Raw genomic sequence first — 21760 nt, forward strand, 5'->3', positions numbered from 1 at the left:
CGATATGACTGGAACACTGTTAAAAGCGGCGTTAAACCCAACTCACTCACTCACTCACTCTTTATGCAATTGTTTGAGTGGCGGATGCTACTGGCAGAAGGACATGCTTGTCCTTAGTGAAGAGCTGGTGTCATCGATTATATGATTGTCACCGCTATTTTGACTCTTACGCTCAATGGAAACTTACGGTAGATAATCGAGACTGGTTATTCGCTGGCGTTTGACGTTTCTATTCGATTACATACCCTCTTCACATGTAGATTAAGTCATTTGTAAAGTCTTGTTATATTTATAAACATTTACTCTCCCTCACGCACGATGCACTATTTTTAGTTGATATATACTCGTAAAAATGTGAGGAATCATGATATATAGATGTTAATAGTATAAGAAAAAAGATAAAAGTTGACGACAAACGTCCTGTGCAAGAACGTTTATGTCTGGAAAACTTCATCCTATAGTTTGCAGTGAAAGAGTGAGTTGAGTTAAACGCCGCTTTTAACAGTATTCCAGTTATATCGCTGCGTGTCAGCTTAATGTGCGAGCAAAGCCCGAAGTGATGCAGGTCTCAGACGTTTACCACTTCGGTGAAACCCACGAGCACGGGTATGGTGTTAACAAACCTAGAAACATAATTGGGGTGAACCGGGATTCGAACCCGCAATCATAGGTTTCTGGCGTGCCCAAGGGACGCAACTCTGCACAGCAAATCGCGGCGCCTTAGACGACTGGGCCACCCGTGCCATATAGTTTGCACGTGCCTCACGCAGTAAGCGCCACACACGTCCGTAGGGTGTCATTCCTGAATTTGACACCTGCATCGATCCACAATTTCTGTGCTCGACGGCAATGAGTTGTACCGCCCTTTACACAACGTCATATTGCCATCAGGCGTCAATGATGTACACAACGTCGAAACGTGGGTAATCGTCGCTGGTCACGTGTCATATTTCCAGACTAATCCCGATTCACTTTGCACTCTTTGAAAAGGCATTAGCACTTGACTAACTAACCAAGCAATGGACTCTGCATTAATGTTTCCATAGACCTGATGAGTGCGGTATCCATGTTAAACTGCGGCATGGTATCTCAGTTGGCTAGCACTATAAAACTAGCATTGATCTTGTTTAGCAAAGGCAGCCGCACAGACAGGTACGCTAATCTTGAACGCGGCGTTAAACCCCATTTCACCTTCACATATACCTGAAGTATTTAGACCACGCACAACATTGAATTGTTTGACAGGCATTACTTAGAAGTTGACGAATGACAAGGTAGACACAATTTTATGGTTAACAACTTCTATAATACTGTAGAAAGAGATTCCGATGTAGATCCTTATACCGTCGTCAAGTAAGACTGAATGAAGGACTGACTGATATAAAAGATTTAACGTGCGCTTTCCGACTACAGCGTATTTCGCACACGGATGAATGAAGGACATTGTACAGAATATATATAGCAGGTGGAGGATTAACAGCAACAACAGTTGCATACATGAGTGGGATAACATGAGTAAGTGTTGACAACAGAAGGATAATACTGTCACGACACGATGGACAGAGAACACATAGGTGGAAGCCAATGGGATATGTAGCCAATTAAACAGGTCTATATAGTAGTATCTTACTCTGTCTTGTTTCTCAGTGATTGATCTCTCCCAATCAATGACTCTGTATACCACTTTAGGTATGACGGGTTTCGCCTGCACACGAATAACACTGACAACACGCTCGTGGCCATCGTCAACCCTCGCCACTACCTTAGTGACACCCTCGACGGGGTGGAGATCCTCATCTCTACGGGGACAACTCTACAAAACATGCCGGATCCAGGTGAGACTTTGGATCTTCGTCAAAAGTATGTCCATACTAAGTACTTGTTAATCAGTAACACTGTTTGTTTTCAGCTGCAACAAATGAATGTGTGAGCAATAAAACGCTCGCAAATAGTGCCTGCAGATGTAGCGAGCATCCAGCTGGTCACCGTGTCCCTTCTTGATCTGATATCCGTACATCCAGATGGTCACTGTGTCCATTCTTGATCTTATGTCCATACATCCAGATGGTCATCGTGTCCCTTCTTGATCGTATGTCCATACATCCAGATGGTCACCATGTCCCTTCTTGATCTTATGTCCGTACATCCAGATGGTCACCATGTCCCTTCTTGATCTTATGTCCATACATCCAGATGATCACCGTGTTCCTTCTTGGTCTTATGTCCGTACATCCAGCTGGTCACCGTGTCCCTTCTTGATCTTATGTCCATAAATCCAGCTGGTCACCGTGTTCCTTCTTGGTCTTATGTCCGTACATCCAGATGGTCACCGTGTCCCTTCTTGATCTTATGTCCATAAATCCAGCTGGTCACCGTGTCCCTTCTTGTTCTTATGTCCATACATCCAGATGATCACCGTGTTCCTTCTTGGTCTTATGTCCGTACATCCAGCTGGTCACCGTGTCCCTTCTTGATCTTATGTCCATAAATCCAGCTGGTCACCGTGTTCCTTCTTGGTCTTATGTCCGTACATCCAGATGGTCACCGTGTTCCTTCTTGATCTTATGTCCGTACATCCAGATGGTCACTGTGTCCCTTCTTGATCTTATGTCTGTACATCCAGATGGTCACCGTGTTCCTTCTTGATCTTATGTCCATACATCCAGTTGGTCACCGTGTTCCTTCTTGATCTTATGTCCGTACATCCAGATGGTCACCATGTCCCTTCTTGATCTTATGTCCGTACATCCAGATGGTCACCGTGTTCCTTCTTGATCTTATGTCCGTACACCCAGATGGTCACCGTGTTCCTTCTTGATCGTATGTCCGTACACCCAGATGGTCACCGTGTTCCTTCTTGATCTTATGTCCATACATCCAGCTGGTCACCGTGTCCCTTCTTGATCGTATGTCCATACATCCAGATGGTCACCGTGTTCCTTCTTGATCTTATGTCCATACATCCAGATGGTCACCGTGTTCCTTCTTGATCTTATGTCCGTACATCCAGATGGTCACCGTGTTCCTTCTTGATCTTATGCCCGTACATCCAGATGGTCATCGTGTTCCTTCTTGATCTTATGTCCGTACATCCAGCTGGTCACCGTGTTCCTTCTTGATCTTATGTCCGTACATCCAGCTGGTCACTGTGTCCCTTCTTGATCTTATGTCCGTACATCCAGATGGTCACTGTGTCCCTTCTTGATCTTATGTCCGTACATCCAGCTGGTCACCGTGTTCCTTCTTGATCTTATGCCCGTACATCCAGATGGTCATCGTGTTCCTTCTTGATCTTATGTCCGTACACCCAGCTGGTCTCCGTGTTCCTTCTTGATCTTATGTCCGTACATCCAGATGGTCACCATGTCCCTTCTTGATCTTATGTCCATAAATCCAGCTGGTCACCGTGTTCCTTCTTGATCTTATGTCCGTACATCCAGATGGTCTCCGTGTTCCTTCTTGATCTTATGTCCATACACCCAGATGGTCACCGTGTTCCTTCTTGATCTTATGTCCGTACATCCAGATGGTCACCGTGTTCCTTCTTGATCTTATGTCCATACATCCAGCTGGTCACCGTGTCCCTTCTTGATCTTATGTCCGTACATCCAGATGGTCTTCTTGTTGATAAGTAACCGCCTCTGTTGTCTAGTGGTAGAACGTCCTCATGGAGAGCGGAAGGCCCGAAGTTCACCTCCCAGCCGCGTCGTACCAAAAGCCGTTAAACGACTATTCGTGTTGTAACAATACCTGGCGCTCGGCATTAAGGGGCTAAAACACGGACTGGTCGGCTGGATGGACTAGCACCCGCTACTCTCTCTCCCCCCACCCCCCAAACCCCACCTGGCCTTGATCTGATTTACCATACATCCAACAGATCACCCGGATGCCTTCCTGATGTTATGTTCCGTGAATCAACAGGACTTTTTTGTGTTGAGTCAGCAATCTTTTTGTTGTCGTGTTGCAGGTTGCAACGGCTGCTACTCAGTACCGTCGGGCACAGCGGACGATATCCAGACAAATATGAACATCAGGAAATGCTACGAAGTATGCACAACAACAGAGTATTTCGCGATACAGGTCAGTATTGTGTTTCTGACACGGGGTATATATGTGTTGCCGAATTTTATTTTCGATGCCTTTAACAATATCACAGCAACAGAGTGAGTGAGTGAGTGAAACAAGCCGTTGTGTAATCAGTTATAAAACTAAAGGGTGGAGATATTGTTGCTACTTACATTGAGTGTTGACAGATGCTTGCTGAACACCAAAGCTACGCTCCTACTTGTTCATACATGTATACGCATGTGCTTAAAGATGGACCACACAGGGTTGAAAGTATACAGTTCAGTCTGTCTCAACACACCAACCAAATGCGTCACTATCTGTAAAATCCTTTAACAATTATGCGTAAATACAGTGTATACCATAGTGTGCTATGGCTATAATAAGCACGGGCACACACTAACTCATGCCCTAAACCCTTATCATTTTATATGGCAAGCTGTAGTTTGTTTTGATTGCTTGACATCACACTCATCAATAATCCAGCTATGGAACGGGCCAGTCTGGACCAAATAATCCAGTAGTTGATCATTAGCATCGATCCACGGGATTGGGATCGATGACATGCATCAACCAAGTCAGCGAGTCTCACCACCCGATCCCGTTAGTTGCCTCTTTCGACAAGCATAGTCGCCTTTTACGGCAAGCATGGGTTGCTGAAGACCTATTCTACTCTGGATCTTGACATGGCCGGCAGTGGATGTACAGGTTCATCAGACTACGATGTGCCGTCGTATTGCACGTTATGCACATGCAAACAGTGAGCAGGGTCGCCAAGAAGCGCGAAGACGTGGTCGTGATCCTTTTTCACGTGTATCAACGGAGGAACCTTGAAGATCCGGGTGTGCATTTGTCTTCAGCAACCCATGCGGTGACTAACGGGATCGGATGGTCAGGCTCGCTGACGTAGTTGATGCATGTCATCGTTCCCCAAAAGTGTGGATAAATGATCGTGATGTCAATCATTGGATTGTCTAGTTCAGACACGATTATTTTAGGACCGCCGTCATTTAGCTGGATTATTGCAGAGTATGGCGTTCAACATAAAAAAAACACAAACAAAAATACAAAATGTATCCATGGAGACAGAGTTGACTTCCGCTTCTATGTGACATTTCAGCACAAGTGCTCGCATCTTTGTTGAGATGTGGTTCTAGCACGAGGACTAGCAACGTCTCCTAGGAAGAATAAACATATTGAAATCAATCAGTCATCACTCAACTCTATCTTCACTGAAATGTACACTGGAAATGCCATTTTTGGAAAATAAATTCAATGAAGCAAGGATTTGACAATCTGAAAGGAACGGTTCCCATAACATCACTTCAATCGCATATGACTGTGTAAATATAACAAGGAATTGATACCCCTTGTCGCCACTTGTAGGGTACGTCCTGCTTCTGCGTGGCTGACAATGGCGGGGTACCTGCCGGTCTCACCGTGGCACAAGACTCGGACTGCTCCACGCTTTGTGACGGGGACAGCAAACAGCTCTGCGGCGGTCCCTCCTCCAGCAGCGTGTTCTACAGGGCAGGTGAGTGAGTGAGTGAGTGAGTGAGTGTGTCTTGGTTTAGGCCGCTTTTAGCAATATTTTGGCAATATCACGACAGGGGACACCAGAAATGGGCTTCACACATTATACCCAAATGTAAACTACTACTACTGCTACTACTACTACTACTACTACTACTACTACTACTACTACTACTACTTCTACTACTACTACTACTACTACTACTACTACTCTACTACTACTACTACTAATAATAATAATACTAATACTAATACTAATACAACTACTACTACTACTACTACTACTACTACTACTACTACTACTCTACTACTACTACTGTAAACATCCCGTTAATCCGGATATCATTAATCCCGATATCGTTAATCCGGATATGGTCTTCCGGAAACTGTAAATTTACAGTTTTTGTATGGCCTGCCCATGGGCCAAACCTTTTCGCCCATGTAAAAAATATTTTAATAACGCCACAACTTAGTTGAATTAAATCAAAATGAGTTGAATCATGTGTCATGACGACGCTTGTGGACAAACATTTATGTATTTGCCAAAGAAAAAACATGTGTTTTGAGTAAAGGAATATATTCTCGCCCATGGGCCAATCTTCGCCCACATAGTTTAAATTTTGAGTTTTCCCCAATATTTTTTACATTTTATCTTCCTTTTTTTGTACCCATGATAACAGCATGTTCAATTTTATAAATACCTCTGACAGAGACTGGCCACGACGTAGAGAATTTCTGGACAAATGGGCTTCCAGAATTAAAATGGGACGTGTTAAACAGTTCTGTATTGAATGTCATATATCAAAGGTTAAAGGTACATTACCCAGAAATTGCGGTAATGAGGACTTTTATAACACCTCACTGTAAAAAAACACGTTAATCCGAGAATCGTTAATCCCCCCTGTATGGAATTCTGTGTATCAAAGGGACATTACTCAGAAATTGCAGTGATCGGAATTTTTTTAATCAGGACTTTTACTAGTGTTAATGTGGTGGTTCGTTGTATATAGATATACAGTGAACTACGGTTATAACGAGGGGACCACTAACTTTAGTTCGTCATAACCGTAGTTCGTTATAACCGTAGTTCGTTATAAGCAGATATACAACATATATGCAACAAAAGGCCGGGACTAAAAAAAAAGTTCGTAATATCGGTCAGTTCGTTATAAGCGTGTTCGTTATAACCGTAGTTTACTGTATATAGATTTGAGGGACGCGTCTCTCCCTTGCTATTTGCTACAGACATTGCGTGTGACTCAACAGAAACGATATAGATCTTTTGTTACTTACAACGGGTAGCGCACGGTTTTAATAAACAAACAAACCAATCAAAATGAGTAAAGGCAGTTAGTGAGGGTGTGTGAGTTTGGTTTAACGCCGTTTTTGACAGACGGAATATTCTATCATGTTTACTCGGTCCTTGGTATACAAGGCGCATTTCATGTATGGCCCCGAATATAACGGGAACCTCGTAGAGCCAAAAATGACCACAAACTGGGTTGCATACACTTCCTTCACAATGAGCGTTGTATTGTATTGATACAACACATTGGCTTATATTTGATATGTGCGTGTTTGACTGTTTCAGCATTTGAAAATTACGTCAACTTTTATCAGGGTTTAAACGCAACGACCGAGCTAGGCACCGTCATCATTAACAGCACAAGTCTAAAGACGGTGAGGAGACTTTTAGATCATTGTTATTATTCATTTAACTTATATTTTACAATTAGAGTGAGTGAGTATGGTTTTATGCCGCTTTTAGCAATATTCCAGCAATATCACGGCGGGGGTCACCAGAAATGGGCTTCACACATTGTACCCATGTCAGGAATCGAACCCGGGTCTTCGGCGTGACGAGCGAACGCTTTAACCACTAGGCTACCCGACCGCCCTTTTACAATTAGAACGCATTATAGCTGAAATTGGTTTATCACTTTCTCCTAAGCCATGCTAATATGACCCACTCCTCGGGTACTGTAGAGGGCACGGGTGGCCCAGTCGTCTAAGGCGCCGCGATTCGCTGTGCAGAGTTGCGTCCCTTGGGCACGCCAGAAACCTATGGTTTTGGGTTCGAATCCCGGTTCGACCCGATTTTGTTTCTAGGTTTGTCAGCACCATACCCATGCTCGTGGGTTTCACCGAAGTGGTAAACGTCTGAGATCTGCATCACTTCGGACTTTCCTCCCACATTAAGCTGACACGCCGTGATATAACTGGGATACTGTTAAAAGCGGCGTTAAACCCAACTCACTCACTCACTTTGGTACTGTTGAGAACGTTTTACTGTTACAACATTCGGTGCCTCAGTTAAGCTTTCAAAATGTTGTTTGTATGTAAACATGTGGAGGACATTTCCATCAGTGACAACAATTTTGTCAGTTGCAATTCCCTATTTTGACTTGTAACATATGTCCCCGTGTTTTTTCGGGTTAACATTGACCTGCCTTTGCATGGGTTTGTAACGGATGTCACGGGTGAGACAGGATAAGCTCACCTTTTCGCGAACATCTGGTACCAATACCATTTGATAGTGATTCATAAACACATGCTCATTAATTGTTCGGAATTGTACAATCGACTCTTAGCTTTGATCAGAATTTCTTATGGATATGGAAAGGGTGTTGTCCCTGTATGTTATACATGAAAAGCGCATGGGGTGCTGGCGAGCCATATTTGTTGCCACATACTTCTAAAGGCTACAGGTAGTATCGAGGTATTATTTTCTATTCAAATGTCCTCCTTGTAGCTCTCATAGATGCTAAGTGCATGTATTTATTGCTGTTACTTGGCCAAACGTATTTATTTATTCTTTGTCACGACGTTTTTAAACAGTACTCTTTGCACTAACTAGGCATTCAACTGATGAAGAGCAAGAAGTAGCTCTGAAACGTCGTGCAAAGACTGAACGAAACTGCTGTCCATAAGGAAGTGTCATGAATTCATGTTCTCCCCACTTCCAAATGCCTACAAAAACTTAATGTTGTATATCATGCCAGTATTTATGTGTCTCCCTTTCATTCGGTGTAATTATGCACATAGTAAATATCTATGCTATTGCCCCCACGTGGATGGTTCGAGAATAGTTAACTGTCATGACTTGGCAGATAATAATCTAACCTTCAAGACACCAATGTTCAATCAAGTGAGTGAGTGAGTATGATTTTACGCCGCTTTTAGCAATATTCCAGCAGTATCACGGCGGGGGACACCAGAAATGGGCTTCACAAATTGTACCCATGTCGGGAATCGAACCTGGGTCTTCAGCGTGATGAGCGAACGCTTTAACCACTAGGCTACCCGACCGCCCCAATGTTCAATCAACTTGAACCATAACTATTACGGGCTACATAAGCATTAAATAATATCCTTAACGGATACAGTTTGAATGACCAAAATTGGTAAATTACGTCAGACTACCTGGCGAAATATCACTTTGATGAGTAAAGATATATTGTCCTTCTCCTCGTTGTGAAACTGTTGTCGATGGTGTTGCAGTTCCCGACCACGGACTATGTGAGCGGTGCGAAGGTTGTTGAGGAGGAAGAATGTCAGCTGACCAATTTGTACTTTGATGTGCAGCCGCCCACATACAACCTCATGGTCTCCAGTTCCTGCTCTACGACCCCAGGGTCACTCCATGCCGTGAGTTGCCCCACCCCGCACGCGTACCAGAGCAATTGTCTCTCTGGCAACACGCAGTACTGTCCCACTGTCACCTACTTGTCTTTATAACCCGGATACCGGGCTGCTGACCCCAAACTGTCTTCATAGACAAATACTAACGGTAGCAGAGCTGGGGGTGATGGTTTACAGTAGTTTTATCTGGGTGTAAGGTGAAGTGTTTAGCACCAGTATCAACAAACAGTCTTTACAACAAAACGTTGGCCCGCTGTCCCCAAACCGTCATGATATACATAAATACCAAATACTGTTCCTACTACTAAATGCCGGAATATTTTCCCAAAATGGCTCCCATTGCCCTAACCTGCTTTTATGAGCCTCTGCTCAAATAATGTATCCCATTGTCCACCACTCTTCTCTATCATTCTCCCATTGTCAGAATCACAACTTTATTGCCCAGCTATAATTGTCCAGGACGCTTCTCGATTTCCAAATACTGACTCCTCACAGATGTTATTGGGTTATGCCTGTCATTGCCCATTAGTGATAAGTTGGAGAAACGTTTGAGATGTGATTTTCTCTTTGACACAATATGAGAGTATGTGAGAGCATGTTGCATGTAGTGAGAGAATGTTTCATGTATGAGAGAATATGTTACATGTATGTGAGAGTGTGTGAGAGTATGTGAGACTGTGTTGCATGTAGCGAGAGAGTATATTGCATGTATGTGAGAGTATGTTGCATGTATGTGAGAGTATGTGAGAGTATGTGAGACTGTGTTGCATGTAGTGAGAGAGTATATTGCATGTATTTCAGAGTATATTGCCTGTATGTGAGAGCATATTGCATGTATGTGAGAGTATGTTACATGTATGTGAGAGTATGTTGCATGTATGTGAGAGTATGTTGCATGTATGTGAGAGTATGTTGCATGTATTTGAGAGTATGTCAGAGTATGTTACATGTATGTGAGAGAATGTTACATGTATGTGAGAGTATGTTGCATGTATGTGAGAGAATGTTGCATGTATGTGAGAGTATGTGAGAGTATGTTACATGTATGTGAGAGTATGTGAGACTGTGTTGCATGTAGTGAGAGAGTATATTGCATGTATGTGAGAGTATATTGCATGTATGTGAGAGTATGTTGCATGTATGTGAGAGTATGTTACATGTATGTGAGACTGTGTTGCATGTATGTGAGAGTATGTTGCATGTATGTGAGAGTATGTTACATGTATGTGAGAGTATGTTACATGTATGTGAGAGTATGTTGCATGTATGTGAGAGTATGTTACATGTATGTGAGACTGTGTTGCATGTATGTGAGAGTATGTTGCATGTATGTGAGAGTATGTTACATGTATGTGAGAGTATGTTACATGTATGTGAGAGTATGTTACATGTATGTGAGAGTATGTTGCATGTATGTGAGAGAATGTTGCATGTATGTAAGAGAATTTTGCATGTATGTGAGAGTATGTTACATGTATGTGAGAGTATGTGAGAGTATGTTACATGTATGTGAGAGTGTGAGAGAGTATGTTGCATGTTTGTTGCATGTATATAAGTGTATGTGACACGCATTTACCTACTCTCTGACTGGTTGTCCGCCGACAGGTGCTGGACGGGACGGGGCAGGTGGAGACGTTCGGCGCTGTCAAGAGCGGCTGTGTGCTATTGGAGCCCGGGGACAACAACTACACCTTCCCCCGCGCCACCATCTCCATACTAGGGCCGTCTGGTACGTGTCAACTACCATGTCTGATGCTTCTTGTACCACTACCTCTATCTCTACCGCTGCTGCTACTACTACTACTACTACTACTACTACGACCACAACTACTACTACTACTACTACTACTACTACTGCTACTACTACTACTACTGCTACTACTACTACTACTATGACCACCACTACTACTACTGCTACTACTAATACGACCACCACTACTACTACTACTACTACTACTATGACCACCACTACTACTACTACTACTACTACCACCACCACTACTACTACTACTACTGCTACTACTACTACTATTATGACCACCACTACTACTACTGCTACTACTACTACTACTATGACCACCACTACTACTACTGCTACTACTACTACGACCACCACTACTACTACTACTACTACGACCACCACCACTTCTACTACTGCTACTACTACTACGATGGCCACCACTACTACTACTACTACTACTACTACTACTACTACTACTGCTACTACTACTAATACCACTACTACTACTACTACTGCTATCACTACTACTACCTCTACTACTTCTTATTCTATCAGCAGCGGTGGGGGAGCCTAGTTGTTCAAGCGTTCGCTCGTCACGCCGAAGACCCGGGTTCGATTCCCCACATGGGTACAATGTATGAATCCCATTTCTGGTGTCCCCCGCCGTGATATTGCTGGAATATTGCTAAACCATACTCACTCCTTCTTATTCTACTACTATCTATACTGCTACCACTACTACGACGACTAGTACGGCGACCACTACCACAGGGGCTGCAACTACTATTGCTACGAGGTACTGTGGTTGCCACAACTATTGTTACGAGGAACTGGGGTTGCAACTACTATTGTTACGAGGTACTGTGGTTGCAACTACCATTGTTACGAGGTACTGAGGCTGCCACTACTATTATTACGAGGTACTGGGGTTGCCACTACTATTGCTTAGAGGTACTGGGGTTGCAACTACTATTGTTACGAGGTACTGGGGTTGCCACTACTATTGCTTAGAGGTACTGGGGTTGCAACTACTATTGTTACGAGGTACTGGGGTTGCTACTACTATTGTTACGAGATACTGGGGTTGCAACTACTATTGCTACGAGGTAATGAGGCTGCCACTACTATTGTTACGAGATACTGTGGTTGCCGCTACTATTGTTACGGGGTACTGGGGTTGCCACTACTATGGAGTATACTCGTCTTTACGACAGTCTTCACATTGTTTGTAAACGTGGGAGTCATGACGGTGGTCATCAACTGAGTTCAACTCCATGCAGGGATGTATGCCGCCTGGCACAGTGGGGAGCTGTGGTTGGTGGCAGCCATAGTCTTGAGAGGTCCACAAGCGGGCTCTCGCTGATAGGAACTTGACGTCTCTTTGTCATAACCATGATATGTGAACTGTTGCAGGTGATGTGGTGAGTGTTGGAGGCATGTTCGTCATCAGAGGCACGTGGACCATTCCAGGTAGGCACATATAAACCATTGTATTACATCGTCCCACAACTAGTCTCTAATTGTGTGGGTTCTCTCTCTGTATGAGGATGTGATGGGTTGTCTCACTGTGAGACAATGAGATGGGTTCTGTCACTGAGTGAGGGTATGATGGGTTCTCTCTGTGTGTGAGGGTGTGATGGGTTCTCTCACTGTGAGACAAGGAGATGGGTTCTCTCAATGAGTTAGGGTGTGACTGGGTTTTCTCTCTGTGTGAGGGTATGATGGGTTCTGTCACTGAGTGAGGGTATGATGGGTTCTCTCTCTGTGTGAGGGTGTGATGGGTTCTCTCACTGTGAGACAAGGAGATGGGTTCTCTCAATGAGTTAGGGTGTGATGGGTTCTCTCTCTGTGTGAGGGTGTGATGGGTTCTCTCTCTGTGTGAGGGTGTGATGGGTTCTCTCACTGTGAGACAGTTTGGTGGGATCTCTCACTGTGTGAGGGTGTGATGGGTTTTCTCACTGTGAGACAGTGTGATGGGTTCTCTCACTGTGAGACAGTGTGATGGGTTCTCTCACTGTGAGACAGTGTGATGGGTTCTCTGACTGTGAGTGTGAGGGTGTGACGGATTCACTCCCTTTGTGAGGATGTGGTGGGTTCTCTCACTGAGCGAGGATGTGATGGGTTCTCTCACTGTGAGACAGTGAGATGGGTTCTGTCACTGAGTGAGGGTGTGATGGGTTCTCTCTCTGTTTGAGGGTGTGATGGGTTCTCTCATTGTGTGAGGGTGTGATGGGTTCTCTCACTGTGTGAGGGTGTGAGGGTTCTCTCACTGTGTGAGGGTTTGATGGGTTCTCTCACTGTGAGACAGTGTGATGGGTTCTCTCACTGAGTGAGGGTGTGATCGGTTCTCTCACTGTGAGACAATGTGATGGGTTTTCACTGAGTGGGGGTGTGATGGATTCTCTTTGTGTGACAGTGTGATGGTTTCTCTCTCTGTGTGTGAGGGTGTGATGAGTTCTCTCACTGTGAGGGTGTGATCGGTTCTCTGACTATGTGAGGGTGTGATGGGTTCTCTGACTATGTGAGGGTGTGATGGGTTCTCTTTGTGTGACAGTGTGATGGTTTCTCTCTCTGTGTGTGAGGGTTTGATGAGTGTTCTCACTGTGTGAGGGTGTGATCGGTTCTCTGACTATGTGGGGGTGTGATGGGTTCTCTCTGTGTGTAAGGGTGTGATCGGTTCTCTCGCTGTGAGACAGTGTGATGAGTTCTCTCACTGTGTGAGGGTGTGATCGGTTCTCTGACTATGTAAGGGTGTGATCGGTTCTCTCGCTGTGAGACAGTGTGATGGGTTCTCACTGAGTGAGGATGTGATGAATTCTCCCTCAGTGTGAGGTTGTGATGTGTTCTCCTCAGTGTGAGGGTGTCATGGGTGTTATCTGACTGTGAGACAGTGTGATCGGTCCTCTCACTGTGTGAGAGTGTGATGGGTTCTCCCACTGTGTAAGGTGAGGGTTATCTCCCTTTGTGAGGGTGTGAACGGTTGTGTCACTCACTCACTCAGCTGATGATGAAAATGAAGTACTGTTCCTGGCACCAGTAAATCCCACACAAAATACAGTCGACATCAAGTGTCGTGTAATGAAGGGATGTATACAATTAGGAATCGCGCATTTGGTATTCTAGGGGGGGCTGGGATTTTGTATCGAGATAAGTTATTGTTCTGCTACAGCTAAAAAACCAGAAACATTCATTGCAATAATGAATTTTTTGCGGCACGCAATTTTCGGGCAAAATATATTTTTTTCAAACATCAAATGGTACGTCCCTTACTCATATCCATGCGTGATGGTGTATCCGAGTCAGGGAGGTATAAATGGGGATTCGGTGGTCAGGTTCTCTCACCTGGTGGCTTCTAGTTAGCGTACCCTGACAGCATGGCTCGTTATTCATACAACCCGTGAATGTCCGGGGTAGAATAGGTCTTCAGCAACCCATGCTTGTCGTAAGAGGCGACTAACGGGATCGGGTGGTCAGACTCACTGACTTGGTTGATTGCGTGGATCGATGTTCGTGATTATCAATCACTGGATTGTCTGGTCCAGTGTCGGTTATGTACAGACCGCCATCATATAGCTGGAATATTGCTGAGTGCGGCGTTAAACAACAAACAAACAAACAAACAAATCATAAGTGAACGTGGATCTACTTTTTCTTCTACAGGCAACAACTAGGATATAGCTGAGGCCACATGTTGTATTTTTCGTTTCATTAACACTATTGTTCTTTTCAGAGAGCTCGTCCTCCATATTGTCCTCGACTGAATCATCAATGATAGAATCATCCAGCATTGACATGTCTTCGTCTGACGAGATGTCAATGACGAGCATCGACTCGTCAACTATAGATACAAGCCTCATGATGTCCACCACGATGGTGATGTCGTCAAGTACGCCAGACATCCCTGTAACGACCGGCGACAACGCCGGCCAGACGACCATCAATCCCACAGCAACCGTGGGCGCAACAGCTGTGGGTGGAAGCACAGCTGGTGGAACAGCGGCCGGTGGGTCAGTGGGCGCAACAGCTGGGGGTGGAAGCACAGCTGGTGAAACAGCGGCCGGTGGGACAGTGGGTGCAACGATGGGAGTAACAGCAGGTTCGACGGCAGGTGCAACAGCAGGTGCGACAGCAGGGACAACAGCAGGTGCGACGGCAGGTGCGACTGCAGGTATGACAGCAGGTGCAACGGCAGGAGCCACAGCCAGCGCTACTGTTGGTTCTGGGGGTGTAGCGCCAACGACAACACCTGGCGCTGGTACTGGCGGAAGCGCTTCAACCCCTGGCCCAGTGGTATTCTACAGCCCAGACGGTCGTTTGATCTACGAGGCGTGTACATGCCGCTGCAAACCGCCTCCGCTGAAGCCCAATCAGACGCCGTTGGAGGCGGCGGTGGAGAGAGCGGAGCAGGTATCCGAAGAGTTACACCTGGACACCAGGAACCTCTCTGCTACCATCCGGAGGAAGGAGAGCGCTAGCGATGAACGTCCCTCGGCCTCAGCCGGTGGCTACGTGGCCTGCCTCCTGTTGAGTGGCATTGGGCTGGCGTTCCTCCTGGCTGACGCTCTGTCAATCATGACGCACCTGCATCTCCTGAAATCTAATGTCAGCTCGTTCCTTGGCAAGGCGTGAAGCTGTATATTCATTAAGAAATTAATTAAGTCGGCCACATGTGGTAGTATGTTGTTAACGACGACCCGTACTCAGAACAGCACGATATACGTTGTTGTAGTGTTTGTGTGGGGTTATTGGTGAGAACTATTTATCATGGAAAGTGTCAACACCTTTGATGTACAGATAGTGTAATATTTTTGCAATCAAATACAAAGAGTCCGATGTTTGCAGATGAAGTCCATCGAAAACACACACATATATAATACATATACATATATAGGTGTGTTGGTGATGAAAACGATCCTGATGTTTAATATTCCAGTACGAATGTATGTATGTGACGTTGCAATGTTCTGTATCTCTGACGTTCAACGCCTACAGTTGAGAGGGTACCCATCAAATGATACATACATCCACATGCATACACCACACACACACACACACACACACACACACACCGATACCTACCACCCTACCACACATCGATACCTACCACCCCACCACACACCCAATCCACCCCCACCCCACCCCCACACACAAACACACCCACACACCGATACCTACCACCCTACCACACACCGATACCTACCACCCCACCACACACCCAATCCACCCCCACCCCCACCCCACCCCCACACACAAACACACCCACACACCGATACCCACCACCCTACCATACACCGATACCTACCACCCCACCACACACCCAATCCACCCCCACCCCACCCCCACACACAAACACACCAACACACCGATACCTACCACCCTACCACACACCGATACCTACCACCCCACTACACACCCAATCCACCCCACCCCACCCCCACACACAAACACACCCACACACCGATACCTACCACCCCACTACACACCAAATCAAATGATACATACATCCACATGCATACACCACACACAAACACACCCACACACCGATACCTACCACCCCACCACACACCGGTACCTACCACCCCACCACACACCCAATCCACCCCCGACCCACCCCACCCCACCCACACACACAAACACACACTCACACATCCGCACCCCCAACTCCACCCACCCACATACATCCATCTTCATCGATATCAATTGTTTGGATCGATGCTCATGATATTAATCACTGGATTAATCACTCGATTATTTACAGACTTCTATTATTTTGTCGTTATATAGCTGCAATATTGCTGAGTGCGGCGTTGAACAACGAACCAACCAACATACATATATACATACATGTACATATTTAACACATGTGATCGGCGTGTTGTACTCGTATATATCACGAGGAATATCAATAAGAGGCCAGTCAAGATCTCTCTTTTTATATGAAAACATATTTTAATCCTGACATCTTTTTGTAACACTATTACCAAGTATATTTGTTGTGCCACTCATAACGTATATGCTAGATAAACGCCTAGTATATGGTATACGCATTTCATCGTGAAATTCGCCATTACCATTCACCAAGAAGTAAATACATGCTATGACGTCACCTATTTGGAATGGTGTGACATAACAGATACATTCAATTCCTTTGGTAATACCAGTTCACCTTTTCCGCACTTGCTACAAAGGATAAATATGTAACAAATATTACATATCGAATGTTCGTCCAATACCGCTTTGCGTCACGATCCAAAGACACCCTTTTTTGAGGTCGCGTCAGGTGACCTCTCTAATCAGCCAATCAGTATCGAGGCTTCTAAATTCTCGGAACGAGTAAGCTAAGCACTCAGACCACCATCTGATTTCTGTATATTGAAAACGAACTAAGACGACCAGTTCCGAATTGAGATGAAGAAATGCCAATAAATCTTTGCGAAATATTTTATTCACCCTGTCACCTCTAAGCGTCATTCTCGACCCAAAATGGTGGTTAGAACACATTGAAATTTCCGAATCGAGGTGGTAAAAAAACTCACTCGCTACAACTTCTATAGACTATAATGGTTCCTGACAAAGACATACGTACTGCATCCTCGATTATCCAGTGTAGGAGATATAATGCACTGGATAATCGGGGATACTATTTCCAGTGCTTATATTAACTTGGGAGTTTCACACTGTGGTATGATATTAGGATGTCGGTCTACGAGTACTTGTCCCGAATTGAAAAATGTTTGGGCTCAAGCGCATGCGCATTCAACAGTGGCCAGAACTGAACAACATGTGATTATCATGACGTGCCTTCGTTTAGCCAGTCCTCTGTGTACATAATTATAAATACAAGTCATATATGTACGGTAAGTGTGCTTTACATGTGAGAATTGTCAACTAATATTGAAAGATATGTGGTGTTAATTTGTACTGTGTATATACTTAGTTCCAGCAGTAATTGTGATCACGGCCAGCTGATGACAACCCCCGGAATCGTATCTACGGGGCAACTTCTCCCGTTATCAAATATGTATATAGAATGTATTTTAATACTTGTACGCCTATAAAATAATTGCGATCTTATGGGAAATGCATTTCGTATGTGTACAGGAAAGTAAGAAAAATCTATATGTATTAACGCTTTAAATAATGGACTCCCTTGTAGTTTTGGTGAATCCTTTCGTGACCAACTCATGTTATTCCGGGACAAGCCGAATAGCGACTCGTGTCCCATTCGTGACCAACTCGTGTTATTCCGGGACAAGCCGAATAGCGACTCGTGTCCCTCTCATGGCCATTTTTGCGACCGGGTTCCGTCTTTGCGCAAACGGGCATATCTAAAACAATTGTCAACTCAATGAGTAATGGTTCACATATATTTCCCCATATATTATATATATTTCAGATGCAATTTAAGGCACATCGGGGACATGCGGAATTATACAGTATGATTGACCACATTTAACTGTGTCTTGGGTATATTTTTAGATGCAAGACATATGTTAAATCAAAAATTGTTTCTGAGGGATTCTTTGACGAAGAACTTGAAATCATACGCGCATTCTGATTGGTTTGTAGTATTTTCGCACATAACATTCATCGATAGGGGGACGAGTCTTCTTGCAGGTTACGGAAAGGGGCGAGTGGTGACGAATGGTTTGGTCTCGGCGGAATGACACGAGTTTTCACGAATGCACACATGGTCTTTTTAAAAGCATTAATTAGTTGAAACTAGCACATTTTCGGCGACGTACCTCATCTTGAAAATAGTCGCACAAATATATCCATGTCACAGTTTGTAGTGCCCGATTACTTACTTATACAGACGGGATTTGTTTCTGTTTGTGATGTATTATTAGTCCTAGTTTTCCCATGTTTTAAGCACATGTGTCCAGTGATCTGGTTTCGTTTCTTTGCTTACACAAGTGTTTACTTAGCGTGTAAATAAGGTTACATTCCAACGTTGTGACACGTAACTTGTAATATTTTACGGGACGTTGGGGTAGCCCAGTGGTTAAAGCGTTTGTTTGTCACGTTTAAGGCCAGGTTTCGATTCCCCACATGGGTACAATGTGTGAAGCCCATTTCTGGTGTCCCCCGCCGTGACATTGCTGGAATACTGCTAACGCGGAGTAAAGCCAACTCACTCGCTCACTTACCTATTTATCAATATCTGCAAATGTTAATCACCGGTTCTTTTTATTACCATATTGCCGGATGTGATGATAAACGTTATTTTTATATTGTCCGTTTCAGATAGAAACGCGCTTTTTTTATTAGGTTTTATTGTTATTCCACAATATATGTTAGCTCGTCTCCATGTGCCACGACTCACGTCGATATAACAATGTTGTTGTTATCAAGTTTCTGTCAATATTCAGATTCTCAACCAGCTGTATTTCAATACAAGTTTCACAGTTAGAAAGACAATCTAATCAATACTACTATCAAAAACTGCTTTGGTCTCTGATTGCATCGAGAAGCATCATCACTACCCGTTAACCTCATCTAATACAATTGTATATCAAACCATTCATCTATCCCAGCATTCGAAAGGCATTACCCGTGTTATGCCTGCTACAATAATTGCCAGCTAGAATAATTGCTACAGTTTATCAAGGGTGAATATGTTCTCTCGGAAACAATTTATCCATCCTTTATCACAGTCGCATTTCAAGTTTCAAGTGCTGCAAGGAAGCATTCAATAGTTCCATATTGGATAGCTAAATAATTTCTTAAGATTCGACACCTCCTAATGGACAATAAAGGGGGGATCATGGCCATACGAGTCATAAAAAAATAAATATATTAATGTGCACTTTAATAGGGACGTTACGGGGGCGATGCATGAATGTACATTGTTCAGACCATAATAATAGTCAGTCTGTCCTTGTCGGTTGACATTTGTTTCAATCGACCCCAAACGCTTTGATGATACACGAACTGAAACGTCAATAACGACTTTTGTAAGCAGTGATAATGAACCGATTCCTGGCATTAAAAGGATGAACATTAGTTGCAAGCAGCCCACATAAGTGTCACGGTCTGATGCTGATGTAGGGCGAACAAGAACTACACTGTTCCACGTCGCAGCGTCGCCATTGATTTGACGTCACAGGGGGTTCAGAACACGTACATTATTGACGGTTTGTTTTAAAACCCAGTTGCACACATGTATGTATACAAGAAGCATCCGCACGTGAACTGAATGTAGGCAATCGTTACATACAGCAACATGTAACAATAGGAGTCTTTCGAAGTGTCCCTGCAGATTAAAGTAATGATAACGAACAACTTTCAACCTCCCCGTTTGAAGAATGCAACTTACGTCAGACGGATGTCTGTGATTAGTCTATTTTATTGAAAATCCATATGTATTGTGTTTCAATGTAGGTGCGTTGGTTTGAATCATGGTCGACTTGAGTTATATCAATACGTCTATAGTTCAACTTAGGGCTATGTCGACATAGGACCATCTCGACAGACATGCACTTATCTCAACGAGAGTCGCCTTCATTGGTCCCCATATTCAATTCACTTATAAATATATATTCTACCTCCAATATTTGTTCTTTACTCATGTTTATATTTTGTTTACCCCTTTCTTTGACATATGGTTTAAGACGCAGCAATTTGCTCTGCAGAGTTGCGCCCCTTGGCTGCCTAATCCGCAAGCTCCTTCCCAGCGCGTGACACCTTCGTTACACTCTCGGTAACATCGCTGCCACCAGTGTGGGCGCGGCCATTACAAGAATCTTGAAATTTGCCCTCCAACCCCATATGTAGTAAAGTTTATACTTTTGTTTCTGTCTTTGGGAATGCCATCATGCCATTTCAGTTTGAAAAGGTTTACGACTGACCATGTTTTCCAGATGAATTTACTTTGTTGTTTTGATAATCAGATTGGTTTGAGATTGCAGACTAACGGAAAATCAACCAACTTCTCCCTTACATTCTTACTATATCAATAACACGATAGTTTTAATGAAACAGAAATTCAAATTGACAAACGAAGAAAGTAATTTAGCAGCGATAAGTGTATTCGGCGTCACGACAGTCGTCACTTGTTTGTAAACATAACGGTTATTCGGTTGCGAGTTCAACTCCAAGCATGGTTGTGGCCACCTATTCACAGTGGGGAGTTTTGACTGGTGGCAGCGATAGTATAGAGAATCCCGGAACGTACTATCGCTGTGAGGAGCTTGCCTAATCCGCTCGTTTATGTGCCCTTGTTTGTCCGCACTGTATAAAACACAACAACGATTTCCTCTCACAATAAAGTTGATAAGTCGTGACATGACTGATACAATGTTAAAAGCGGCGGTAAACCTGACTTATTTACTCGCTCTCTGCGATTAATAAATCTGGGTCACGTTCGAGGAGGAATTTAACAATGTCATGCTATCTCCATGTTATGTCTTCATCTGTTTCAGAAGGTAAAACATAAACTGTCATATTGATTTTATATTAAATTAAATATTTAAACATTTACTTTGTGGACTTTGTTTGCTAGACAGTTCAACATGACGACAGCAACATAAGTACTTTTACCAACAAATATATTCCCTGCACCTCCAATCTCTGGATCTTACGGAAACCTTTAAGGGTCATGTGTCAGTTTTTATTTTTTTTCTTGTAATTTCAAGATGTTATGTTGAAATTTCAAGATAAAAAGCTGAAATTTCAAGATACATACTAAGTTGAAATTTTAAGATAATAACTTGGATTTTCAACTTAGTATCTTGAAATTTCAACCTAGCGACTTGAAATTTCAACTTAGTATCTTGA

At 43.8% G+C, this 21760-nt stretch overlaps 1 protein-coding gene across 1 annotated transcript in view; it reads left to right on the top strand.

Annotated features, from left to right (window-relative positions):
* The window catches only part of LOC139473208 (autotransporter adhesin BpaC-like), a 47399-nt gene extending 25639 nt beyond the window's left edge, over positions 1–21760 (top strand). The window contains exons 4-11 of the mRNA XM_071255729.1: positions 1690–1835; positions 3968–4080; positions 5452–5599; positions 7190–7278; positions 9100–9246; positions 10846–10969; positions 12395–12451; positions 14712–21760. Coding sequence (XP_071111830.1) covers positions 1690–1835; positions 3968–4080; positions 5452–5599; positions 7190–7278; positions 9100–9246; positions 10846–10969; positions 12395–12451; positions 14712–15610 — 1723 coding nt within the window. The 3' untranslated portion in view covers positions 15611–21760. The remainder of the gene's footprint in view (positions 1–1689; positions 1836–3967; positions 4081–5451; positions 5600–7189; positions 7279–9099; positions 9247–10845; positions 10970–12394; positions 12452–14711) is intronic.

Source organism: Haliotis cracherodii, unplaced genomic scaffold (assembly GCF_022045235.1).
Source record: "Haliotis cracherodii isolate W230 unplaced genomic scaffold, xgHalCrac1.p SCAF_27, whole genome shotgun sequence".
Taxonomy (NCBI): Eukaryota; Metazoa; Mollusca; class Gastropoda; order Lepetellida; family Haliotidae; genus Haliotis; species Haliotis cracherodii.